Source organism: Tamandua tetradactyla, chromosome 2, assembly GCF_023851605.1.
Source record: "Tamandua tetradactyla isolate mTamTet1 chromosome 2, mTamTet1.pri, whole genome shotgun sequence".
Lineage (NCBI taxonomy): Eukaryota > Metazoa > Chordata > Mammalia > Pilosa > Myrmecophagidae > Tamandua > Tamandua tetradactyla.
The window spans coordinates 68,919,203-68,945,478 of NC_135328.1; the positions used below are offsets into that span (position 1 = coordinate 68,919,203).

The 26,276-nt window shown below is 41.0% G+C and overlaps 1 protein-coding gene across 3 annotated transcripts in view; it reads left to right on the plus strand.

The window, feature by feature from the left end:
* The window catches only part of MOB3B (MOB kinase activator 3B), a 224,341-nt gene extending 201,226 nt beyond the window's left edge, over positions 1-23,115 (plus strand). For all 3 annotated transcript variants that reach the window (XM_077147989.1, XM_077147990.1, XM_077147991.1), the window contains exon 4: positions 15,782-23,115. In XM_077147989.1, the coding sequence (XP_077004104.1) occupies positions 15,782-15,811 (30 nt within the window). In that variant the 3' untranslated portion in view covers positions 15,812-23,115. The remainder of the gene's footprint in view (positions 1-15,781) is intronic.
* Positions 23,116-26,276: the final 3,161 nt, after the last annotated feature.

The following is a 26,276-nucleotide window of genomic DNA, read 5'->3' on the forward strand; positions in this document are numbered from 1 at the left end:
AAACAGCCAAAATCTCCATCAACAGAAGAGTGGCTAAACAAACTGTGGTATATACATACGATGGAATATTATGCAGCTTTAAGACAAGATAAACTTATGAACCATGTAATAACATGGATGGACCTAGAGAATATTATGCTGAGTGAATCCAGCCAAAAACTAAAGGACAAATACTGTATGGTCCCACTGATGTGAACGGACATTCGAGAATAAACTTGAAATATGTCATTGGTAACAGAGTTCAGCAGGAGTTAGAAACAGGGTAAGACAATGGGTAATTGAAGCTGAAGGGATACAGACTGTGCAACAGGACTAGATACAAAAACTCAAAAATGGACAGCACAATAATACCTAATTGTAAAGTAATCATGTTAAAACACTGAATGAAGCTGCATCTGAGCTATAGGTTTTTGTTTTGTTTTGTTTTGATTTTACTATTATTACTTTTATTTTTTTCTCTGTATTAACATTCTATATCTTTTTCGGTTATGTTGCTAGTTCTTCTAAACCAATGCAAATGTACTAAGAAATGATGATCATGCATCTATGTGATGATGTTAAGAATTAATGATTGCATGTGTAGAATGGTATGATCTCTAAATGTTGGGTTAATTTCTTTTTTTCCGTTAATTAAAAAAAAAAAAAAAAGAGAAGGGATAATTGGAGATGAAGGGATACAGACTGTACAACGGGACTGGATATAAAAACTCAGAAATGGACAGCACAATACTACCCAATTGTAATGCAATTATGTTAAAACACTGAATGAAGCTGCATGTGAGGTATAGGTTTTTTGTTTTTGTTTTTTTTGTTTTTTTTTCTTTCTATTATTGTTTTAATTCTTATTCTGTTGTCTTTTTATTTCTTTTTCTAAATCGATGCAAATGTACTAAGAAATGATGAATATGCAACTATGTGATGTTATTAAGAATTACTGATAATTCTTAATAATAATTCTAATTGTTTTGTTAATTCTATTTTTAATTAATAAAAAAAAAAAAATCTTATTTGAAGCTTTTGAAATTGTTTTTCCAAAATGGATACCTATAGCTTACATTCTTTTCATATGTGGGCCAGCCCTTGAAAATATACAATTGAAGTTGTAAAGGGGAAAAATTAGTATGTAAGGGAAAGGATAACTCCTTTTATTTCTCTTGAGGCAGTGCTACTACCAATTTGCAATGCATTGGGCAATTTCCCTCTTACATTGACAGCAAAACATAGTGTAAAAAACAATGGCATATAATGACCTCTGAAAAGTCTAATATCCCAGCCTTCTAATAAAGCTCAGAAGGACAAGTGAGAGAGGAGCCCTAACAGGTAAAAATTACTTTAGCTTATAAAGCACATTCCTTTTATGTAAAATCCATACTGTTTTCATGGCTCATTAATGGGAATCTGAGGATATGGGGGGAAAAAAGCTCTTTGCCTCCCCCCATATTCTAAAAGCCATAGAAGTTTAGTCCTACGGGGATTCAAGGAACCAAGGGTTCACTCCACTCTCATTTCATGTGTTTTTCTACTGATACAAAATCACTGATATCACAAGAAATAGTGAACTGTTTTTACTGCCAGGTCAATTCTGGAAAGGGAGCTTGGGGACTCTTTCTAACAACATGGCCATGGGTACTCTAGAGTTACATTGGTCACGGAATTAGGCTTGGTGTAGAGTGAGGTCAGTAAACTTTTTCTGTAAAAGGCCAGATAGTAAATGTTTTTGGCTGTGGGCCACATGGTCTCTGTCACTAAGTACTCAATTCTGCCTCTGTAGTGCAAAAGCAGCTTATAGGCAATATGTAAATGAATGGACATGATTGTGTTCCAGTAAAACTTCATGAATGCTGAACTTTAAATTTCATACATCAAGAAATGTTATTCTTCTTTTGATTTTTTCCCAACAATTAAAAATGTAAAATCTATTCTTAGCTTATGGGCCGTATAAAATAGGCAGCGGGTTGGATTTGGCCAGCAGGGTGTAGTTTGCTAGTCCCTGGGGTAGAGAAAACAATGGGATTTCAAGGCTGAATGACAGATCTGGGTTCAAATTCCCGCTTTACCAAATGTTAGCTTTGAGCAAATCATTCACCTCTCTGAGTTTCAGTTTCTCCATAGGGGAAGCATAATGGGCACCCCACAGAGATGAGAGTTGGTGACAAAGTGGGGCTCAAAGCAATTGTCAGCAAATGTTGGTTCCTCTTTGTGTTCTGACTGTGAGAAGCCTAAATTTTCCTCTAGGTGAACTTGAGAACAGGTTTCAATTAAGCTTCTTTGATTACCTTTAATTATCAAATTATCTTTAATAAGATAAGAGATTATCTTATTAAAGTGAAAATTTCAGATTGTTTCTTATCTATTTACTCCATTCCTACAAAAGGAATGAAACTGCTGAGAGATTACAAGCATCTTAAATTTCAGGCTCACTGAAGAAGAAAGTCTCCATATGTTTGCATGGGACACACAATAGAGGTATTATTAAATGATGGCAAGTTCTGTCCTGTGGGAACTCAGCTAGGCTGAATGACTTCTATGCAATTCATTGTTTGCCCAGAAAAGGTAAATTCTTCCCTTAGGGACCAGTGCCCTAAAAATTCAGGGCACACCCAAAATGACCAATTATGTTTCTTCAGGCTACGTGAACACCATCAAAGTTAGACCCATTGAGCTACTCTCAGAATAAATAAAACTGTGTCTGCAACCTAACCTAAAGTGAACCTCTTGGCTTCATAGGCTAGTATCTTATGCTCCCACATCTGATAAAACACTAAATGGCAGAAGCAAATGGGAGAATTCCTTACATACCTTCCCACTTCCAGTCTTCAAGGCCACAGGCAACCTGACAGGTGTGTACTGGGCCAGGTTTAAATCTGTCTCATCCCTTTAAGGAGGCTGGGGGAGGTGACATTCAGTCAGCCCTTTGTGCAGCCCTAAATAAGGGCATGAGCAGCATCTGTCAGAAGCCCATCCTGCTGTGCTGACAAATGCAGGGTGTGGGAGGGAGAGAGCTAGATCCCTTACAGATGTGTGGGAACTAAGTCAGGCCATGGAGGAGATGGGTGGGCAGAGAAGGGAAGCAGGAAGGAGGTGTGGCTGACATTCAAAGAGGGCAGTGACAGCTGCCACACTGGCTCAGAGGTAACATCACTGTGAGCAGAAGTCAGGTTGGATCCACTGCACTGCCATGGCCAGGTGATAACAGTGCACCAGCAAATGATTGAGGGTGGGAGGAAATGGTGGGTGTATAACCAGAGCTCTGCTGACACCAGCGCTGAGCCCTGCCCTAGGTTCTGAGTCTCACCAGGAGAAAGAATTCAGGGACAAGAAGGCAGGTAGCAGTAAGCAGTCAAGTTTATTGAAAGGTTAAAGAAATTAGCACCTATGTGCTCAAGAGAGACTTGCACTGAGTGGTGTGGATTTAGCTTGTTTTATAGGGAGGTTTTGCTAGCAGTGGTTTTCCACTTCGATCTTTGAACACCAGGTGTCTTCTTTGTTTCAGGAGGAGGGAGATAACCATCGGTGCTTGTAGAGCTCTGTCACATTATTTGGACACATAGTTTAACAATCTTTATGACCCCAGGCTTTCTATTATTAACTAAAAGTCTGTTTTGGGCCCATGATCTTACAAGCTTTACGGCTTTGGGGTGTTTCAGGGATTGAGGAGAAATTCTTGTCCTCAGAGTTTGCAGTTGCACACTTACTCTTTTGGAGCTGGGTAGGAAACCAGAGCCCAGCCTTGATGCCCCATTCTGTCCTGCCGCAGGTGGATCTGTGGAGCAAGTCAGGATGATAAAAATCGTGGGCTTGCAGAACTGGAGGCCCCTGCGGCTCCTGAGAGGGGATCTAGGTTCACGCTCCTCCTGACGTATTGTGAGGCAGCCTGCCAAGGGTCCCTGACCCATCCCTTGGTTAAATGAGAGAACTTCAAAAATGTGAACCAATGTACATCAAGAGGCTGAAGTATGTTTACAAAAAGTGACTTGTTTTTTGTTCCCCCTATTATTTATTTATTTTTAATCCATATGTTTTACTCATCTGTCCATACCATAGATAAAAGGAGATCAGACACAAGGTTTTCACAATCACACAGTCACATTGTGAAAGCTATATCATTACACAATCATCTTCAAGAAACATGGCTACTGGAACACAGCTCTAGATTTTCAGGCACTTACCTCCAGCCTCTCCAATATACCCTAACTAAAAAGGGGAAACCTATATAATGTGTAAGAATAACCTCCAGGATAACCTCTCGACTCTGTTTGGAATCTTTCAGTCATTGACATTTTATTTTGTCTCATTTCACTCTTTCCCCTTTTGGTCAAGAAGGTTTCCTCAATCCCTTGATGCTGAGTCCCACCTCATTCTAGGATTTCTGTCCCACATTGCCAGGGAGGTTTACACCCCTGGGAATCATGTCCCACGTAGAGAGGGGAAGAGCAGTGAGCTTGATTGTGATGTTGGCTGAAGAGAGAAGGCCACATCTGAGCAAAAAAAAGAGGTTCTCTGGGAGTGACTCTTAGGCCTAATTTTAAGTAGGCTTAGCCTATCTTTTGCAGGGTTAAGTTTCATATGAGCAAATCCCAAGATTGAGGGTTTAGCCTATTGCTTTGGTTGTCCCCACTGCTTGTGAGAATATCAGGAATTCTCCACTTGGGGAAGTTGAATTTTCCCCCTTTCTCACCATTCCCCCAAGGGGACTTTGCTAATACTTTTTTATTCACTGTTCAAATTATTCTGGGATTTATCAGGGCATCACTCTGAACAAACCTAGAAAATCTCATGCCCTACTCGAGGTTCCATGTACTTATGGTGTTCAATTAAGCTGTTCACATAAGTTATATTAGGAAATGAACTAGTCAAAATATAAATTTTGAACCAAATAAACATTTTTTGCTTTAGTCTCACACATAAGTTAAAGTTTTAAGATATGAATTGCCATCTATTTTCAACACCCTGCAGTATTGACACCCCTTAGTTCTTCCTCATGCAAAAACATTTTTAAATTTGTACATTTAGAAGTGACTTTTTAATGCTTGTAGGATTTGGAAAAAGAAGAGCAGTTTGATTCTTTTATCAGTATGAATAAATATTCTTTGTAGGTGGCAGGCTGTATGTTTATCCACACATCCACAGGCATGTCCGTAGCGGCTTGCATATATGTGCAGATGCTCACACTCACGCACACACACCCCTCCACTGTGGAATGCCCTTCGTGTCAGTAATGTGTGCTGCTGTTTAGGAATAAAGTTAACCAAATAAATATTGTTCTTTGCAGGTATAGGGAGGTCTGGCCTGCCATGTTTTTTTTTAATTTCTTTTGGTTGATTTGCTACACATATTCTTAAAAGAAAACAGAAAGAACATTTGTAATGCCCATGAGCTGGTTGGATCCTGAGTATACTTAGAGTCAGGAGAATTTTTTTTTAATTGAATTTCTGGCTGCCCCGACTGTCTTCCAAGAACTCTGACTTTGGGATGCTAGCAAGGAAAAACAACAGTCCCAGCTGTGAACGTTTCCACAGGCCAAGTCCCTGCTCCTGCTTGGGGTCTCCCCTCTCCCATAGTCAGGGCTGGCTTTGCATGGCCACTGATTCAAAGAGACTCAACCAAAATCACATGCAGAGATGAATGAAGCTGTATTCTGCACGTGACTTGGGACACAGCGCACTGATTAGAAGGGAAGATTTTCGAGTACATAGCTTGGCTACCTTAATTACCAGCTAGGTGACCTGGCCAAGGTACTTAGCCTTTCTAGCCTCAGTTCCCTCATCTGTAAAATGAAGATAATACCACATACCTCATAAAACAGTTACAAGGACTGAATAAAATAATGAATATAAAACATTGAATGCAGTCAGTGTCTGGCACCTTGAAAATACCTTGCAAGCAGTAGATACTACTCTAATAGGACCTCAATATACTTTTGTTGATTAATTAGGGCTCTTTTGCCACTGCCCTGTCTCACTCATTCCCTGTCTTTTGTGATTGGATACTACTTCTTAATTCATTTATTTATTTATTCATTCATTCAAGTTATTTATACACATAAAGCCTTGTTCCCAAAATAATTTATGGTGCCTGGTGTCAGTTTCCTAATGATATTCTTTCTCCTGATTCCTGTTTAACAGACAGGAATTTTTTTTAAATTAAAAAAAATGTTTAGGCCCCATTTTCGTTTCTCATCTGCTGAAACAAATACCATACAATGGGTTGGCACGACATCAGGAATTTATTGGCTCACAGTTTCAAAAGAGGCTAGAAGGCTTGCTCCCTCCCAGGGTCAGTATCTTCCGGCTGGCCAGCAATCTTGGAGTTCCTTAGCTTCTCTGTCACCTGGCATGGCCCATGGCAGCACCTTCTTTCTCTTCTGGGTTCCCTTGACTTCCAGCTTCTGGCTGCTCCCCTTAGCTTCTTTCCTTTTCTGACTTTCACTCCACTTATAAAGGACTCTGGGAATCTAGATTAATGCTCAACCCGTTCCAGGTGGGCCACCACTAAACTGAAGTAACATCTTGAAAAGATTGTATTTACCACGGGTCCACACCCACCAGAACATGAACCAGGGCCACGAGCATGTCCACTCTGGGTGGCACAGCTCCTCACCTGCGGGGCCTGCCCTTTACTTCCTGGTCAGCTGCCCCCCACCCCCAGCAGACGCCCACCTGCCTGATCACAGCGGGGGAGCCGGCCCCTCCCAGTTAAAGACCCTGAGAGTGAGAATGAAGTGCTCTGAGCCCAGGGTGGGGGGAGACACCAAGACTCTCCCAGGAGGACTCACCCTGTTTCCTGACCCTCAGGACTCCTCACCTGGAATTCCTGCTGGCTCCCAGCTCAGAATAATCCGGTTCCCCTGAGGGAGAGCTGAATGCTCCTGGAGGAGAGAATGCCAGGTGGCCGCATTAGAGATGAAGGTGGCTGGCCCTCCGAGGTGGCTCGTTTTGTGTTGGGCCAAACTTAGAGCTCCTTAGGAAGTCACGCCCCGGGAGGCCCCCCATGGTGTCCCTGGCCTGCCCCAGGTAGTTGGGGTGGGAAGGGCTCTTCCCCTGGAATTGTCAGGCCCTTTGGAAAAAGGCCAATGCTATTTCCTCTGATATATTCAGCTGTTTGGATTCTAAAAAGTGAAAGGAGAAGCGTCACTACAGGAATGGGAGGGCCGCCTCATTTGAACAGCTGTGGTCTTTGAAACCAGGGCCCTCCCCACGCCTGAGGCCAAACTGGAGCTGTCCACTATTGTTTCTACCTTCAACAGTTCCAGCTTTTCCACAGGGAATTGGCTCAAGAGTTGTTTGGGATGCTTTGGGCATGCGTGTTTGTTTTTCTTCACTTTTTTTTCTTCCTTTTGATGCGGATTTCTGTACAGCAAGCCATCTGATATTTTTCCTGGGCTCTCTCTTGAAGTGCGACACCCCTCTAGCTGCCAGGCCAAATTCTTAGCAACTGGCTGTGGGGCCTTACTCGGACCCTTTTTCTCTGTCCCTATTCCCTGTTTCCTCACACACTGGGTCCTGTTCCCCTTCTCTGAATTGTTCTGTCTGTCATCCAGGTGGCTTGCAAGCCCCACAGACAACCCAAGCAGGTCTTGAAAAGATGAAGGGAAGTGTGCTGGGCAGATGAAGAGAAAGGAGCTGTCCATGCAGAACAGGTGCACCAGGACACAGGAGCCTACAAACGGGCGTGAGCAAGAGTGGGGAGACTGGAGAGAGGCAGGTCCTGAAAACACTGCAGGTCACATTAAGTTGCTGGGATTTTATGTGGTAGGAGACAGAGATGGGTGGGAACACGTCTTATGCCTCTTTGGAGCTTCAGCGGTGTCCTTTCCAGCCAGTTGACACCGGCAGGGATTATAATAGTGGTTGGAACCCTGTGGCTGTTACCACAATCACCACAAAACATAGTGGTATCCAAAGAACTTCTGAGTCCTTCAAACCTGGATGGTTCAGAGAGAATATTTTCTTTGATTCTTAGGCTCAAATGCTCTAGCACAATTGTACCTCCTCTTCTGATTGTACACCCCTGAAACTACAGCTGGGAGTCTTTCGAGGACACCTGTATCATCACGCTTCTCATAGTGTCACAGCGTTAGAAGCAACCTTGTTGAGTCTTTGCCCCTATCTCCTCAAAAATTATTTCAAACTAACCGACACAGTTTAGCCGAGTTTCACAGCATCCCTTGCTGATACCAACTCACTTTTCCTTTGGTTCTCATCCTCACTGCTCCTCGGAAGACTGCTTGTTCCAAAAGGTCTTGCTTTTGATACCAATGAGTTCATTACAAGATGAGGAAATAGCAAAATGTCTGCTTGACCTTAAAGGTAAAAACATTCATGGCCTGAGGGAAATGGGTTTGGGCAGGGTCGGTGGGTGGGTGGAGGGGATGATACTGGTGAGATCGTGGCAGAGACCTCACCAGCACAGCTGTTTGGAGTGGAGGAGGGAAATGGGGAAGACCCAGGAGAGAAATGAAATTTTCAAGATGATGAACCTTTTCAATCCACACACTTTGGGGAGGAAAGAAATAGCCAATAACAAAAGAAACACGGATAATATGGAAACAATCTGGAGGATTTTAAGTCTCTAAAAGTGTGAGGGATGATAGGCACCGCATGAAGCATCTCTCTGACCTAGGCTGCTGCCCCCACAGCCTAATGTAGCCATCAGGAATGAAATTCTTCCCAAGTACAGGGTTTGGAAGTTACCCAACACCAGCCAGAAAGGTGACCCTACACTTCATGCTGCAGTTCAAGCCTGTTTTGCTCCTATCTCTAGCTGAGTGAAGACTGGGGGCTGAGAGGCCAGCACAAGCTCCAGCATTGGAGAAGGGCCTAGCGGGAGAGGGGTGGGGAGTGAGGCTGTGCTGCTGATTGGTCGGAAAGAAGCACTTCATAAATAGAGCAAGCCCTTTGACTTGCCTTCACTGATGGACTGAAGTTTTTCTTTCACGTCTTTTCAGCAACTGTCATTTTAAATATTGCCTTTAAAATGTGTTGACAGGATTCCTTTGTTGGAGAAGATGCTCAGAGAGATGAGTTTCCCCTGCTTTCTATTTCATTTCCATTGGCTTGTGTGTGTGTGTGTGTAAGTGTGTGTGTGTATATGTGTGTGTGTGTGGGAGTGTATGTGTGCATATGCTATGTTAACTCAGAGGCAATTTACTTCTTAGGGCCGAACCTAACATTATATTGTGTATTTCTCACTACCCTTCTTAAGCCACTGGATTCTTAATGGTAGCTAATGAAGGGAGCGGTCCATTTACGTAAAAGTCATTTTTGCAAAGTTTTGTGCACAAAATGTTCTTTTTATTCTCCTTATCATATTGGTAAGCTTTCTATACCTACCTCCCTTTTATCTCCATTTGTTTTTATCTTCCTGTGCTCCATTTGTTTAGGTTTGCTAAAGCTGCTGGAATGCAATATACCAGAAATAGATTGGCTTTTATAATGGGAAAATATTAAGTAACAAATTTACAATTCTAAGGTCATGAAAATGTCCAAATTAAGGCACCAACGAGAGGATACCTTTATCAAGAAAGGCCAATTGAGTCATGAGACAGCACATGGCAATGTCTGCTGTCCTTCTCTGTAGGCTTCTGGTTCCAAACAACTCTCTCAGCATCTCCAAGTATCTGTATCTCTTGGTTTCACCTCTCTTCCCTCTGCGTCAGCTCTGAGTTCTCCCTCATAAAGGGCTCCAGGAAAGAATTAAGACCCACCTTAAATGGGTGGGGGTCACATCTCCATGGAAACAACCTAATTAAGAGGTCCCACCCACAATTGGATGATCACATCTCCATGGAAACAACCTTATCAAAAGGCCCCCCACACATAGGTCTGCCCCCACAAGATTGGAATAGAAGAACATGGCTTTTCTGGGGGACATAACAGTTTCAAACCAGCACACTGTTTCTTCTTCAATCATATCTGTGTTTCTAGTATTTCTTCTTCCTCTTTTCTCCCTTTTTGGAAATAAAAAGAAGAAATGGGCTTTTCAAAGCTATTCCTGTAGCTTTTCCATTTCTGATATATTTTAAAACATCAGAAAAACAAAAGGCCTCACTCTTTTTTGTTTTTTACACACACACACACACACACACACTGGTATAGCGGAAATAGCATGTTTTTGTTTGTTTGCTTGTTTTTGATTTTGAGTCAACCAAACCTGAATTCAAATCCTTAATTATCCATTCACTTATTAGTTATGTGAACTTGGGCAAGTAACTTCAATGCTCTGAGGGTCCACTCCTCATCTGTAAATTAGAAAAAGTAATGCCTACTTCCTAGGGTTATGAGAAAGAATTACATGAAATAAATACATGTCTTCGCCATAGCAGGCACTCAATGCATTTCCCTCTACTTCACTCTTGACTTGGATCTCAGACCTAATCACTGTTCTTCCTCATTGGATTCATTCTGATTAACAAGTATTGTTTAAGCACCTAGTATGCACCAAATCTTGTGCATTGGGATCCAAATAAAACAAGATATGGTTCATCACTTCAACAACAATCTCATTCTGGAACCAGGAAAGCAATCAGCCATCACAGAATATTGTGAAAGGTGCTGCAGATGCAAGAGGAAGCCAGAAGAGAGGCATCTAAGGCTCTCTGGGACAGGTGGGAAGGGCAGGAGGGAGCGCCCTGATCAAGAGCCTTGGAGGTATTGGATCTGGGCGAAAGGCCATCTGGGCAAAGGGAGCAAATCACAGCTGTCTGGGAACTGCTGTGGGTTCAGCAGGAGAGGAGTGGTAGGGAGTGAGAGGGTGTGAGCAAGAGCTTGAGAAGAGGCTGGATCACAAAGAACCTTGTGGGTTGGGACTTAGTTAGGAAACCAGGGGGGAGCCACGAAAGGAGTTTAGGCTAGGCAGTACCATGATGCACAGGGGATCTTACCTGAAGTATGCAAGGCTGACTCTAAGAAATCCTTGTTTACACAAAATGACTCTTTCAAATCAACAAGTTCAGAGTTCACAGGCCAGGAATCCTAGTTTGGCCACTGGGTGAAGTTCAGCAGCCTTCATCTCTCAGGGTCTGAGTTTTCATGCCTCTGACATGAAAGTGCTGGGTTTGATGATACCCCAGGTCTCCTCCCAGAATCAGCAGTAGTCTACAATTACATAATTAAGTCACTGTGTTCTCTTGGGACTTGTTTTATCATTTTTAAAGTTAACATTAAAATTGACTAGCATGAGGACTGACACCCAATAGGCATCAAAATTATTTTTTCTTTATATAGTCCATGTAAAAATTAGATTAATAAATTGTGTGGTGGTGTACTGTAGTAAGCTATGAATCAGAAATCATTTGTGTGACCTTGAATACATCATTTTACTTCTTTGGACCTCTTACTCCCCACCCTCCATTCTCTGCCATTTCTAAAGTCTGTAAACTGAGGGAGAAGAATGAAATTTGTCTCAGAGTTCATGGATCTGTTTTACATATGTTAAAAAAACACTTTTTGCAATGGTTAGCACATAGAAAATATTTTCATTTTAAAGTGTTTAGAACAGAGTAGCAGAGGTTAAATATCATGCAAAAGTCATACTGATTTCATCCCCCACCACCAACCACCCACCCCAAAACTGAGGCAAAAGTAATTTTAACTTCACTTCAAAAGTTAAATATAATTTCAATTTGGGGTCTTCTTGTACTTCCCTTTTTTTAAAATTACTTATTTTTAAAATTACTTGTGTTTTTTTCTTATCAGAAAAAGTTATATGCTTATTAAAAATCTAAAAATGAAAAAATATACAAAGGGGGAACAATGTCAGAAATAGAAAACATACATAATTTTATCCACTCAGAGATAAATTCACCATGCTGGGCTCATCTTTTATTCATATATTTTTACCAAAATAACTGGATCAAACCATATATACTATCATGTAACTTAAAATATTTCTCATCATACATTAGTCCTTACTACCAACTTTTAAACGTCCTCTCAGAGTCAGCAAAAAATGAAATAAAATGATGAATCCCAATGCTGATAGAACATGACGTACTACAGGTGTCGTGCAAAGTGAGGGTGTAACCCAAGGAGGTTGCTAACAGTAGTTTCTGGGAGCTGAAAGTTTGATCAGGAAGAATGTCAAAATTTGCTAGGTATAGAAAAGCAAAAAGCACATACAAGACGGAAGGAACAGCGTGTGAGAAACAACTAGAAACCTCATAGAACCTGGCCTGTGGCAGATCCGGAAAAATCTAGTTTGCCCAGGGGGCAGGGGGGGCTTCAACAGGAGGGGAGGGGAGCTGTGGGACTGCGTCCTGAAAGCCCTTGCTTGTCAGGCTGCGGAGTATGGAATTTGTTCAGTAATCAACAGGGAACCAGCGGTTTTACAGAATCAATTCCCACCTTATATTAAAGCAAATGATACCGAGCAACCAAAACCAACACCCTGCTTTACCCTTCTTTTGAATAATATATTTTAAAAACTGCTAGTGTTTGAAAGCATTTTCCTGTACAAACTAAGTATCGTCGTTTTGAACATTTCTCAGGAAATTCTCATTGTCTTGGTGAAAGCCTGGTAAAGCACCTCTTGGACTTCTGTAGTGGTCTGCCTTTGTGCGGGTAACATCTGCAGTGGCAAATTCATCCTTAAGAGCACCCTGGGTAGAAGTTGTTTAGGCCACTGTCCCTTATGACCCTGCTAGATGCCAGGGCTTGCAGGAGGGTTCTGATGAGGAAGAGGCTGTGGAACTCAATGTTCCTGTTTTCCCCAGAACCAGGTTTTCTTTTAAAAAAACTCATTGGCGCCACCCAGTGGGTAAGTTCCAGAATACAGCTTAGAAGGCCTGTGCAGAAAAACTCCAAATGAAAGGCCCTTCCTCAAGTTTCTGACCTGCTATTTCAACCACGCTGCCCCTAAGGGAATTTTAAGAAACACGTCAGAAAATAGTTTTTCTCCTACATTTTGAGGTAGTGTCATGTGGTGGGAAAGCACTGGTCCTGGCTCTTCACAGACTAACCCACCTGCCTTGGATAAGCCCCATGACTACTTTGAAACTTCCTTTGCTTCAAAAAAATCTCTTCTATATTCCTGTTATCCACAGTAATTCTATGGCATAATTTATACTTACCCCTCGCATTTTTCATAATATAATTTCAAATGGCATCAGTCTAAGAGAAGAAAAGATGGTCTCTTTAGCATTTTGAAATTTCAGGAATGGCTGCAACAAACTATAATTAATATATAAGTCAAACTCGCCTGATACACATTCATAAGAATATCTCAGATTCTTAAAACCAGAAGCTGCAAGCCAGAATCATGTAGTATAGTGGGAAAAGCCTGGCCTTTGCAGTCAGACAGACCTGAGTTTAAATCTCACCCCTGTTGCTTTCTAGTTCTGTGGCTATAACAAGTCACCATCCTTTCCGGGGCCTGTTTGCTCACCACTACAATGTGGATGGCAGCTCTTGCCTTACAGGGGCAGAGGAAGGGGGTTACATGATGTAATATACACAGAGCAGTGGAAAACAGAATTGACAAATAGCAGACTTTTGTTTAGTGGGGCAGCTGTTATTGCTCAGGCTCTGAAGCTTACCTATTTACGTGAGCAAATCACTTCTGCCCTGAGACTTGGATTCTTCTTCTGGTATTCTCTTCGAGTTAAACCAATGCAATGACATAACCATCCCAAAGCACCTGGTACTCTCAACAAATGCTAGTTCTGTAAGTACTGACCCATTGCAAGCAATCATAGAATCTGTACTAATGCCAAAAACTGTGTTCATCCCATGAAGCTCTTTTTACTCAGATGTTTCCAGTTTAACAGACTGAGTGATCCAGGGCAGCCTGCAAGAGATACAGCAGCTGGCACCAGCTCTGCAGCAGGTGAACGGGGAAGCAGCCTATTTATCAAATTAAAATGACATTAAATTTGTCCCTCCAAGATGCTGAATGACAGGGCCCATGACCAGCCTGCGCCCCAGGCACTGTGCTAGGGATGGCGTATACAAAGATGAAAGACACATAGGCGATTCAATGAGTATTTGTTTTTTCCTGCCATTTAGTAACTCACAGTCCAGTAGGGCAAACAGCCATGCCTCCAGCATAAACACACACGGGTACACGCCAGTGCATTAGCTGTAAGACTAGAGGTATGCACAACGGAGGGAGCGTGGCTAACCCCATGGGTAGGGAGTGTCAGAACGGTCCCCCAGGCAGGTGGAAGTTATCTTTCCTGAGGAAAGGAATGGGAATTAGCCAAGTAAAAAAAGGGATAGAATTGGTAGGAGCAGGCCACAGGCAGGGTCTCAGCCAGTGCAGAGGCCCAGAAGTGAGAGGCAAGATGGTGCATTTGGGATCTGCAAATGCCCACAAGAGCCAGGGAAGTGATATAGATGGGCAACACCCAGGTGATTGCATGTCAGACACACTGGTATAGCCTTAATTCCCAATAAGAAATAGCCTCTCCCCCACTTTTCTTGACCTATACCCATGTTCTAGTTTGCTAATTGCCAGAATGCAACACACCAGAGACGGATTGGCTTTTAATAAGAGGGGATTTATTTCATTTCTTCTTCAGAGGAAAGGCAGCTAACTTTCAACTGAGGTTCTTTCTTACACAGGAAGGTACAGGATGATCTCTGTTGGCCTTCTCTCCAGGCCTCTGGGTTCCAACAACTTTCCCTGGGGTGACTTCTTTCTGCATCTCCAAAGGCCTGGGCTGAGAGGCAAGTGTTGAGATAAGGTATGCTGAGCTGCTTGGGTTGTGCTACATTGAGCTCTCTCATTTAAGCACCAGCCACTTAAATCAGACATCATTCATTGCAGCAGGCACGCCTCCTAGCCAACTGCAAATGTTAATGAGCAACAGATAAGGTTCACGTACCATTGGCTCATGTCCACAGCAACAGAACTAGGCACCTTCATCTGGCCAAGTTGACACCTGAACCTACCTACCACGACCCACTTAAGCTATTTTTCATTTTCCTACCTTTTATCGAAGCTTGGGTAAAGAGAAATTGTTCTCTACTTTAAGAAATATGGCAGTCCAAATCCAGTGATAACAGGGAGTGGTGGAACCTGGGACAAGTTGGAAGGTGTATTCTCCATCTGAAGGGAATTCTCTATCTGTTCTTCATCTTCAGCTGTCCAACGGCTCCAAATCTTGAAGTTTTTCAGAAAAATGCCAGCAATCTGAATTTTTTGCAAAATAGCTGTAACAGGTTAAACCAATCCTTCACAAAGGCATGTTCAAGTCCTAGCCCCTAGCCTGTGGCTGTTAACCTATTTGTATATAGGAACTTTGAAGATGTTATTAGCTAAGGTGAGGCCAAACTGAGTCAGAGTGAATATAGCTAGAATATAGCTAGACTCCTATAGGCAGAGGGAATTTGCCCATACAGGTGTAGGAGCAGAGGAGACAGAAGGCATGTGACTGAGGGAGACGGTGAGGTATGGACTGCTGGCAGCCCACCACTGGGGTACTACGGACCTCAGAGAAAGGGTGAGCCTGACCACACCTTGATTTTGGGCCTCTTGTCTCCAAAACTGTGAGATGATAAATTCTCATTTAAGGCAACTAGCCTGTGGTTGTCTGATACCACTGCCCAGGCAAACTGAGATAATAGCCAAGGGTTTAAATTTTGCCTCTGTTAAAACAAAACAAGCAAGCAAACGAAAAAATTCTGCAGACGAACCCGAAACAGAACACATCCACACACTGAGCCTGACTCACGGCAGGCTCGCAGCCTCTTACGTAAAGGCTCCGGAGATCTGCAGAATCCCTCCAGTACTTGCTCTGCTTACAGTTTCTCTTAACCTTCCTTCTCCCCTTGTTTTCCAGAAAGAGATGACGAGCAGAATGTGTCACTAGTGCTCCCTCTCACCCTTCAGAAGAAAGAGGAGAGCTGTTTCCTACTGGAGTCCTGCGCAGGCAGGAGGGGGCGTACTGCCCGCAGCAGGAGGGGTGGAGACCAGCGACCACCCCCAGAGGACATTTCCCACCCTCTCCGTGTGCTCTTAACCCCCTGAGTGCTGCTAGCCAAGACCTGTGACCAGGCAGACCACGATGGAAAAGACAAAGACCGTCCCCTGCTTCCTTCCGGCTCGGGAATGGTTTGGAAGGAAGCCTCTGCACTTCTAAGCGCATTGCAGCTCTGTCCGGGACCTGCCGCCGAAGCTTTATTGTGCTTCAGGTTGTGAGACTGAGATGCCCAAATGTGTATTTCCACTCTGTCATGTCAGCTGGCCGATTTTTCTGTCATTTGTTTTGAAGTACAGAGTGAATTTTGGGACTCTGGATGTGCAGCAAGGCTTTCTTTAGCAAGCCTTCCTTAAGAGTCTCCTAAAGCTTCCACCCTGATCCGGGGGCTTAGCCTTGTGCAGGGCGGTGGGGCTGTAGGAGTTTGGAGACCTCAACTGGCAGCATCAACACAATTTCCCTAATAGACGGTTTTATCAGGGACCATTCCTGGGGGTGGCTCAGTTCTGCCCCAAACTTTTTTTTTTTTTGGTGGGGTGTGCATGGCCCAGGAATCGAACCGGGTCTCCTGCATGGAAAGCGAACATTCTACCACTGCACCACCCGTGCACCCTGCCCCAAACTTTTTAACTTACAGGGAAAAGACTGGTCCCCAGCATAAGTTACCAGTTCACCCTGATCCGAATGTGTCTTTTATAACCATCCTCGTTCCTTGTCTCTCCCATTCGAGATATTCTTTCCGGTTTCCCAGAAGAGAGAAATAAAAGGAAGTTATAAATGACCGAGAATGATCAGCAGGAGCTCTGAGCCAGATCAATGCTGTGTTTGTTCTTTTTTAAAGAGAATGGAGCCATGGCTGTCTCCCCGTAATACTAAAATGTCGGTGAAAAAACAAAGGTACAATTGGTCCTTTGGTGCACATAAATCAAACAACCAGCCCATTGACGTGTAACCTTCCCAACAGGACCCGCGAGCTCAGCTTCTAACCCCATGTTTTCATCCTCCACGCTGTCCGTCCCCACCATATTTTTTCATGGCACAAAATGAATTTCTGTCCTTACGACTGTGCCACAGTTGCCAAGGTAACAGTGGAGCTGGAGCTGACGTTTATCCTTTTCACTTTTTCTATTCCAGTAGACAGTCAGAATAATGTGTTCTGGGCTACATCCTGCCTTTTGAAACCCGAGTGAGTTTTAGTTGATGAAATAATGTCTTCTCTGGTTCATTCACAAAACCGTGGTGGTCTTGTCAGCATGCCTGCCAATAGGCGCTAACCATACTTCAAGTGATCATTTGAATTAAACAAATTATTCATCAGTGGGGGGAAGTAGATAAGAATGTATTAGCACATTTTAACATAATAACAATTAAAGGATAACTAAACAACTCTGATTTTGTTTTATTATACGTAATGTGTCAGAGATATCTGTGCCTCCACGGGAGTCCTAGAAAGCACGAGGTCATTGTCCACACTAAGAAAGGGCTGATGGTGTGTGCGGGGAATTCAATTTTGTCCTCACTGAGCAGACCGACCCTTGCTTTGTATCCTGCAAAAGTTACCTCATGGAATCCAAGCGCTGCTACCTCTCTCCATGTTGTGCTGTCATCAACAAACATGTTTTCTTTTTTTGCTTCCTAAGTAACGTTGAGAGGACAAGATAGGCAAAGGTTTTTCTCAGCATCACTTTTGGCTGAAAGAATATTTGACCCAAGGATGCAGAGAACGAGAAAGAGGAGCCCTTGTTCCTGGCCCGTGCAATACAGTAGTACCACGTGGAAATACAGGACAGAAGGACAGAGAAATGACAGCGTGGCGACCTGCCCGAAGAGGAACTCTGCCATGCTGCACCGTGGGAGACCACAGGATTTTTATATTAGCAAGTTGACTATGTTCCTGTATTTCAGTTATGTCTAAATAAGTAGGAGTCTAGAATCTGGACATTTGTTATTCATTCTTTTTAAGATTATTTTCTATTAACTGTGCATATCAAAATTCCACTCAATTCAAAAATCCAATTTTTTTTAAATGTCATGGAACAGCTTCCTTCTGGTTATATTGTTAATTGCACTAATCAACTCTTCTAGGGTACGTTCTGGCAAACTGCTCTTATTTTTAATTACAGGGTGTTCTTGTTCCTGCAGAACTTTGTTTGGCAAATTTTAAAGAAAATCATTATAGGCGATTTTTTAAAAAATATGTTCATTGACAGATCTTCACACACATACAGTCCATATATGGTGCACAATCAGTGGCTCACAATATCATCACATAGTTGTGTATTCATCACCATGATCATTTCTTAGAATATTCCATTTAAAAAAGATAAAAAAGGAAAAAGAAAAAACTCATACATCCCATACGCCTCCCCCCAGTTGACCACTAGTATTTCCATTTACCCCATTTATTTTACCATTTACCCCCCTATTATTTATTTTTATCCATATTTTTTTACTTATCTGTCCGTACCCTGGATAAAAGGTGTGTGAAAGACACAAGGTTTTCACAATCCCACAGTCACACTGTAAAAGCTATATCATTATACAATTATCTTCAAGAATCAAGGTTACCGGAACACAGCTCAAAAGCTTTAGGCACTTCCCTCTAGCCACTCTAAAAAACCATAACCTAGAAAAAGATATCAATATAATGCATAAGAATAACCAGGATAACCTCTCAACTCTGAAATCTTTCAACTACTGAAATTTTTATTTTGTCCCATTTCTCTCTTCCCCCTTTTGGTCAAGAAAGTTTTCTCAATCCCTTGATGCTGGGTCCGGGCTCATCCTGGGAATTCTATCCCACACTGCCAAGGAGATTTACACCCCTGGGAGTCATGTCCCTTGTAGGGGGGAGGACATTGAGTTCACCTGCCAAGTTGGCTTAGAGAGAGGCCACATCTGAGCAACAAAAGAGATTCTCTGGGGGTGACTCCTAGGCCTAATTTTAAGTAAGTTTAGCCTATCCTTTGCAGGAATACATTTCGTATGGGTGAACCCCAAGATCCAGGGCTCAGCTTCTTGATTTGGTTGTCCCCACTGCTTGAGAGAATATCAGAAATCCTCCAAATGGGGAAGGTGAATGTTTCCTCCTTTCTCCCTACTCCGCCAATGGGACTTTGCAAAACTTCTTTATTTGCTGCCCAATTACTCTGGTATATATTGGGGCATCACACTAACATGGACAAACCAACAAAATCTCCCCCCCCTAGTCAAAATTCCATGTATTTGTCATGTTTAACTAAACTGGCTATACAAGTTAAATTAGGTAATGTGCTAAAATTACCTAAAATATAAATTTTGCACTAAATATATAGCTTTCCTTTTGATCTCACACAAAAGTTTTAAAATATGGATGATATCATACGTTATCCTGTATTCTGATCTACTCCAGTACCATCCAAATCAGCTTCCTTCATATCTCTAATTAAAGTCTGATCCTTTTTTTCAACTTTTTAAACCGTTCCTGTATGGGGTACTGCTGACTGTCATAGCTTCAGAGCTCTGAGTCTCAGTGTCACATAAATACTCCAAGTTTCTGGGAATGACTAGATCATACTCAAATAGCTCAGCATCTCAAAATTTAGAAATAATAGTTACAATTGCTGAATATATGTGATTGCTGTGAGTGCTTACAATCTAGGACCCTTTACAATAGGCCCCAACCTGAAAATCCATGCTCTTGACTTCAGTTCACCGGATTTTTGTATGATAGTTAGTCCATATGAGTGAGGCATGATAATATTGGTCTTTTTGTTTCTGACAGTTTATTCAACATACAGTCCTTAAGGTTCATTCACCTAGTTGCATGCCTCACAACTTCATTCCTTCTTGTGGTTGCTCAATAGTCCACTGTATGTATACACCACAGTTCCCCTTCCATTCCTCAGTTGTTATCCTTAAGCCACCTCCATCCATTGTGAATCAGAACCTGCTGCCATAAACACCAGTGTGCAAATGTCCATTCGTGCCCCCACACTCAGTTCCTCCAGGAATATACTGAACAATGGGGTTTCAGGATCATATGGCAACCCCACCCCTAGCCTCCTCTGAACTACCACGCTGCCCTCCAAGGGGCTGCACCTCAATTTCCTACTGACAGAGAATAGGTACATCTCTTTTTTTTTTTAGCACTTGTTTCTCTCTGTTTGGTTTTATTCACATATCATACAATACAGCCTAAGTAAATAGACATGCCTTCACCACCATTATCTATATGAAGACATTTCCTTTTCTTCCACAAAGAATCATTACAGGCAATTTGTATCTCTCTGGAATGAATGCAACGTTTGTGCATCTGGTACCATAAACGGAGGACCTAAGCTCCCAGCAGGCACTCGGGCATCTCCTGCCCTTGGGTCCCAGACTGATGCCTCTGCTTCTTCTTAAACCTGGCTGCTGTGGCTGCTCTGGCTGCTCTGGCTGCATAGCCCCACACCCCTCTTCTTTTTCCACCCCTTTTTTATTTTTACAAATTTCGAAGTTGAAATTTCAAACTGAAAGATTACAATGAACATCCATATACCCTCAACTGAAATCCATCAATTGCTAAAATTTTCCACATTTTCTTTTTTCTTTCTGTAAATATTGATTCTTATTGCTGAACCATTTGAAAATAAACCTCAGGCATCATAAAACTTTAACCTACTTCATGTTTCTCTGAAGAATCAGAGCATTTTCCAATCTGCAATATCCTGATCATACTCAAGAGATTGAACACATATCCTGTGTGCAACTAATATATGATCCATATTCAAATTTTTCCAGTTGTCCCAAAAATGTTCTTTATAGCTGCTCTTTTTAAAAAATCTAGGATCCATTCAAGAGTCACATGTTGCATTTTGTTATCCCTCTCTTTCATTTCCTTTAATCTATTAGAGTTCCCCTGTCATAGGGCTGTTTATTTGTAGAATGTCCTGCAGTCTGGATTTTTTTTTCCTGATTGTTTCCTCATAATTAGATTCAGATTAAACATTTTTTTTGCAAGAATAACTGCATAAGTGATATTGTTTCGTTCCTGTTGCATCACATCTAACGTCTAGTTGTCTTTTCTGTGATGTTAAGATTGAGCAATGGGTTGAGGTGTTTGTTGTCTGCCTGGTCATTCATTATAAACTTCCCTCTTGGCTATGAAGTTATGAACCTCAGTACACATAATATTTTATAAAGTGTAAGGTTAGGTATATATGCACTCCTTTCTTAATATTCACAAAGAGGTTCAGGATCCCCAAAAGATTAGTTGATTAATTGATTATTAATTAATTGATTAATTAAAAGATTAATTGCCATTAGATGACACCGTAGTAACAAAGGACTCATGCCTTTCCATTAACAGAGGGAGAGGGAAGCAGGAAGATTCCCTGTGCAGGTGATCAGTTGGTATTTTGGCTAATGAGAATTTATATGGTCCCTACAGCCAGTTTCAATTTTATATATATATATTTTGCTCCCATCCTCAGTGACCTCCCGTTTCATTTATCAAGCGAGTACACACTCAAGGGAGGCAATTGCCCAAGGAGACAAAATTGGTTCTTGAGCAGGAAAGGTGGGGGAGTAGAAAAAAAGTCTTAGATAATACAATGGCTTATCACTCTCCAAAAAGGACACAGTACATAAACAGATATAAAATACATAAGTAGGATAGGGGTATGATTAGAAATTAAATGTCTAAAAATGCTCCTTAGATAAGAAAAATATATCTATAGGTAGAGAAATAGTGATCTAGAGTCAATTTTTGCTTCTTATGCTGTTAATTTTCTCTTCCTGGGGTGTTTTCTTATTTCTAAGAGTGCAGTCTTAGAGCCAAGAGGGGTGGAAGTATTTCTTAATACATCCCTCCTACCCTCTCAAATCATGTCAGGGGCATTCCAACTGAATCTCCTATTCTCCTGTCACAGATCTTCAGGCACTGAAATTCCATAGCATCCTTTGGTGTAATCTACTGAACACCTTACAGCATCTGAAATGCTCCATTTAACTCAACAAACAATTATCTTTGAAGTTTAGCATATCATTTTTAGTGTCCCACATTAAGAAAGATTTTACAACTACACCTCATGAGTAAAAATACAATAAATAAAAACTTAATTTGAGCATCCATTAAATATTTGAAGTCTTACCAATTGCCCTTCAGCCTTCTTTCTTCCAGAGTTCTTACTGTAGCCATATCTTTAAGTCTTGTTGCCTATTGTTAGCCATTTCTGTAGCTCACCTTGGAACCCTCCCAAAGCCCGCCATGGCCCCTGGCTTTATGGATGAGCAACAGCGATCACAGTAAGAAATGATCTCACACTTCCTCCAAAGTATATTGTGTCTTTGCTAAATCCTGACTTTCTTTTCTATACATTCACAGATTTTCTTTTCTATTTTATTTGCCCTTACAAAAAGCGTTCTCTATCTTATATTCAACCATTTCCTTCCTGCCTGTCTTGAACACATTTCATCAGATTACACTGCTTTTTGTTGTGTTTTGTTTGTGAAATCATCTCTTTGAATTTGGCAAAACATTGAGGATAGAGTTCCTCTCAGCTGTGTTTAGTGTATCCTGGTCATTGATGGAAGCTCACCACTGCCTGTGGTCTCCAGACCTTTGTCTTCCACACCCCATGGGTATCACACTGTGAGAGAAAAAGAAATACCAGGAAAAGAATGACCATGTTGTCAAGAAACGGGTTCAAAGGCAGAATCACTAAAGGGAGTCAAGGCTTCGTTTGGATAATACTGTTGTCAAGCTTGCTTTGATTTTCTTTAGTACTTGATGAAATAGGTGATTCTCTTCTAGAATTAAGCAGAGTGTATTTTTAAAATGGTTATTTTTTTTCTCCTGTGCTAAAAAAATTATACCAACAACTTTTACAACAGACTATTTCCTTCTGGGCATGTTCCATTTGGGGTATGATTTTCAATGAATAAATAAGGATTTTCATAACTTTTAGGGGGAAGAGTCTGTTTCTAATCAAATAAACTGTTGGACTAACTTTCAGTATTTTTAATTCAAAGTTTTCCAGAATCTTTTAAAATTGCATCAGAAAAAAAGTTTACTGTATTTTTAGTTCCATCTGTGATTAGATTAAGAGTTTTACTAAAAGAAAGACAGACTAACACAATTAAATCAATTAGAAAAACAAGATAAAATTAAAGGATATTTATGAAGTCAGCTTTATGTATGCTTAGAATTCAAATGTCACAAATAAACAACACATAACCATCATCTATTGTCTTTTATTTTATATGTCCAATTTATTTCTTTCACAAATATGTTCTTATACTTGTCCTAGAACAGTAAATAAAAGGATTATAATTAATGCTACCTAAAATTGTTCAAAATTCATTTGAAAATACACATGAACATATTTGCATTTTAGCAAAAGTTCCTTATCCTATTACAGAATATCCCAAGAGGAGATCACGCATATAGTTTAGCTTCTCTACAGATTCATGTTTTACATGCTTTTCTTGCAATATTAAATTTAATGATAACATGGTATGTAACAATAAGTCTAGAAAAAACACACTGACCAGAGTAAACAAACCTGAATTTGAATCTGAAGTTTGTCACTACCTTACTTGTGTGACCTTGCATAGTTTATTTAATTGTTCTATGCTTAGACAATTTCTAAACCAAACTGGCTTTATAGGTTTGTTCCTATGTAACTTATAAATGTTTTAGGAGTATAAAATGAGGTAAAAATGTTAACAGTTTTTTTTAAACTGGAGTATACACATTCTGCATATTAACATAATAATATCAGTTATTATATAATAATCACTATTCCTGCTAACAGCAATAATGAAACATTATATCTGATAAAAGCTATTTGTGATGAGGTGACTTCTAGACATGTGCCAGCAGGGAACAAGACTTTGAGGACCAATCAACAGAATATAAAGTGTTTCTCTGCCTCTCAGTTCTGCTGTCTGAACTCTACACCAAGATGTGGCAGAGGCAGCTTGTGGCCCGAATCTGTTTATCAGGAGGCTTTGTTTGACCTCCCAGTGTCCTCTTAGAAAAACTTATTTAGAAAAAGGAAACTAGTCATCAACAATTTAAATATTGGGAAATTTGACACATAAAAGTCAGGATTTTTGGCCTCTCTTAAATTAGAAGATCTGATAACACCAGGCTCTTATTCTTATGTGACAAGAATTAGCTGAGAAATGGCTAGCCCATTTAGTTGAGTAATGTTCTCTCCAATTTACCACTGTCCCCACCATTCCTTTTTGCCTCTCAGACACGTGGCTGAATGTTATTTGGCACTTGTCCTCTTACACTGCGCTGCTTTCCTCATTTACATTTCTTGCCTGTTCCTAAAGGCATCCATATCGCACCCCCTGTTCTACCGTGCCTAGAGAGGCCATTCGCGGAAACTCTATATTTACTTTCCAATTTATCCCATGCACATTGACCGTCTACTACATTAGATATTCTTTCTAGTAAGGGGCATTGTATTAATTATAGTGGGTGGGAAACAATCTTAGAAGACAATGAATTCAACCCAGATGGCTTTTAATCACCCACCCAACAATTACAAAAGTTGACACTCTCATAAAATTCTTACTCCCATAGAAGTTAAGCTGACCATTAAAATAATCCAATCTTTTAATTATCCTTAAACAAACTTCAGCTCTTGCTTCCAAGTATTTTTATTTGCTACATTAACCAAAATGATAAAGAAATATCTTTGCAAAGCAATGCCAGTGTTATTTATAAAAATTATGCTTTGTTTTGTCCTTTTTCCTTGTTACATAAATTTGAGCAGAACATTTTGTTTTAACTGAAACGTCTCATTGTTTCAGTGCAGCTCTCAAGAAAACAAAAAACAAGGAAAAGGTCACAGTACTTAGATTAAAAACTAAATGAGGAAGTCCTATTCAATCTTATTAAAATATGGGCTTATAACTATTATTGCATACTAAATTAAGCTAAATATCTATTCCAGAGAAAATCATCTCATATGATTGAGACATAACCTCACATTTTATCAAATAAGCAAAAGACAAGAATCTAAGCATTCTCAAGAAATATTTAGGACACAGAGGAAAATAGGTATCAATGTAATTCTGTTTTATTGACTCAGAAACATCATTATGGATAACTGCTTATTCTACATAACTGTGCATCTATATCTCTCTTTACAACATGTCTTTGGTATTGCCAAAACTGCACATTAACTGATATCCATAAGAAGCAGCAGCATTTAGCAAATTCATAGATTGTGATGTATTAATCTAAAGGCTAGTTATTTCACTTACGGATTATCTTAATCTCAAATTATACCCACATGATGGCACAACAGGGACATTTGGCCCACATAAGTCTGTCCCGAAGGTAAAATCTTGGTAAAGAGGCTTAGGCTTTTTAGTTGGGATGAAGTCGAGCGGGAGAGGTCAACACTGCCAGGAGGAACTGCCTGCCCACCCCTGCCCTGTCTGTAGATGTTTCTGCCAGAGAGGAAAACATGAACCTAGTCCCTTCTCTGCTTAAAACCCTGCAATGGCCACTGTTTACATTTAGACCAAAAGCCTCCACTCCCACTGGCCTCCTGATGTTCCCCTCCAACCCAGCCCCTCTGGCTTCCCTGCTGACCTCATACATGCTTATGGCTCTGACACTGAATGTTTCTCTGCCTGGGAGACTCTTCCCCAGGTAGCCATGTGGTGGACGCCTTCTCCTGCTGCAAGTCTTTGCTCAAATGTCACCTTCTCAATGAAACCTCTGATGACTGCACCTGTCCCCAGCGTGTGATATCCCCCTTTCTCTGCTCTATTTTTTCCCCATAGCACTTACATAATTTTCTTATTCCCTCATTTATTATGTGTCTCCCATACTAGAATATAAGCTCCATGAAAACAGAGGTCTCTATTTTGTTTATTGCTGTATCCCAAGCACCTAGAACAAAATGGCACATAGAAGATGCTCAACAGATATTTGATGAGTGAATGGAATGAATGTATTCACATTGCCCAATTAGTGCCTAATTAAGGTCTGCTACTGAAGTGATATTAATTAAAAGCAATATATAATAATGATAATACTAATTTGATGATACTAACACCAAAAGCTTACATTTTTGAGTGCATATTATAGACTTTTCACATTAAATTTTTCATTTAATGTTCATGACAGACTTGAAGTTGGTTATCTATGTTTATCCCGATTTTGTAATCAAGGTTACCTAGGTAATTTGCATCAGGTCATATGCTGAAAGTGGTGGAGTCAGGATTTAATGTCACACGGCTGTGCTCCAGAGCCTACATGCCTAACTGTAGGTATCAGTGCCTTCACCTACTCAGCACTGGACACTCTTTGAGATGGTCTCCCTCTCTATGGCCACAGGCTCCAGGTGGATTAGCAATTTCA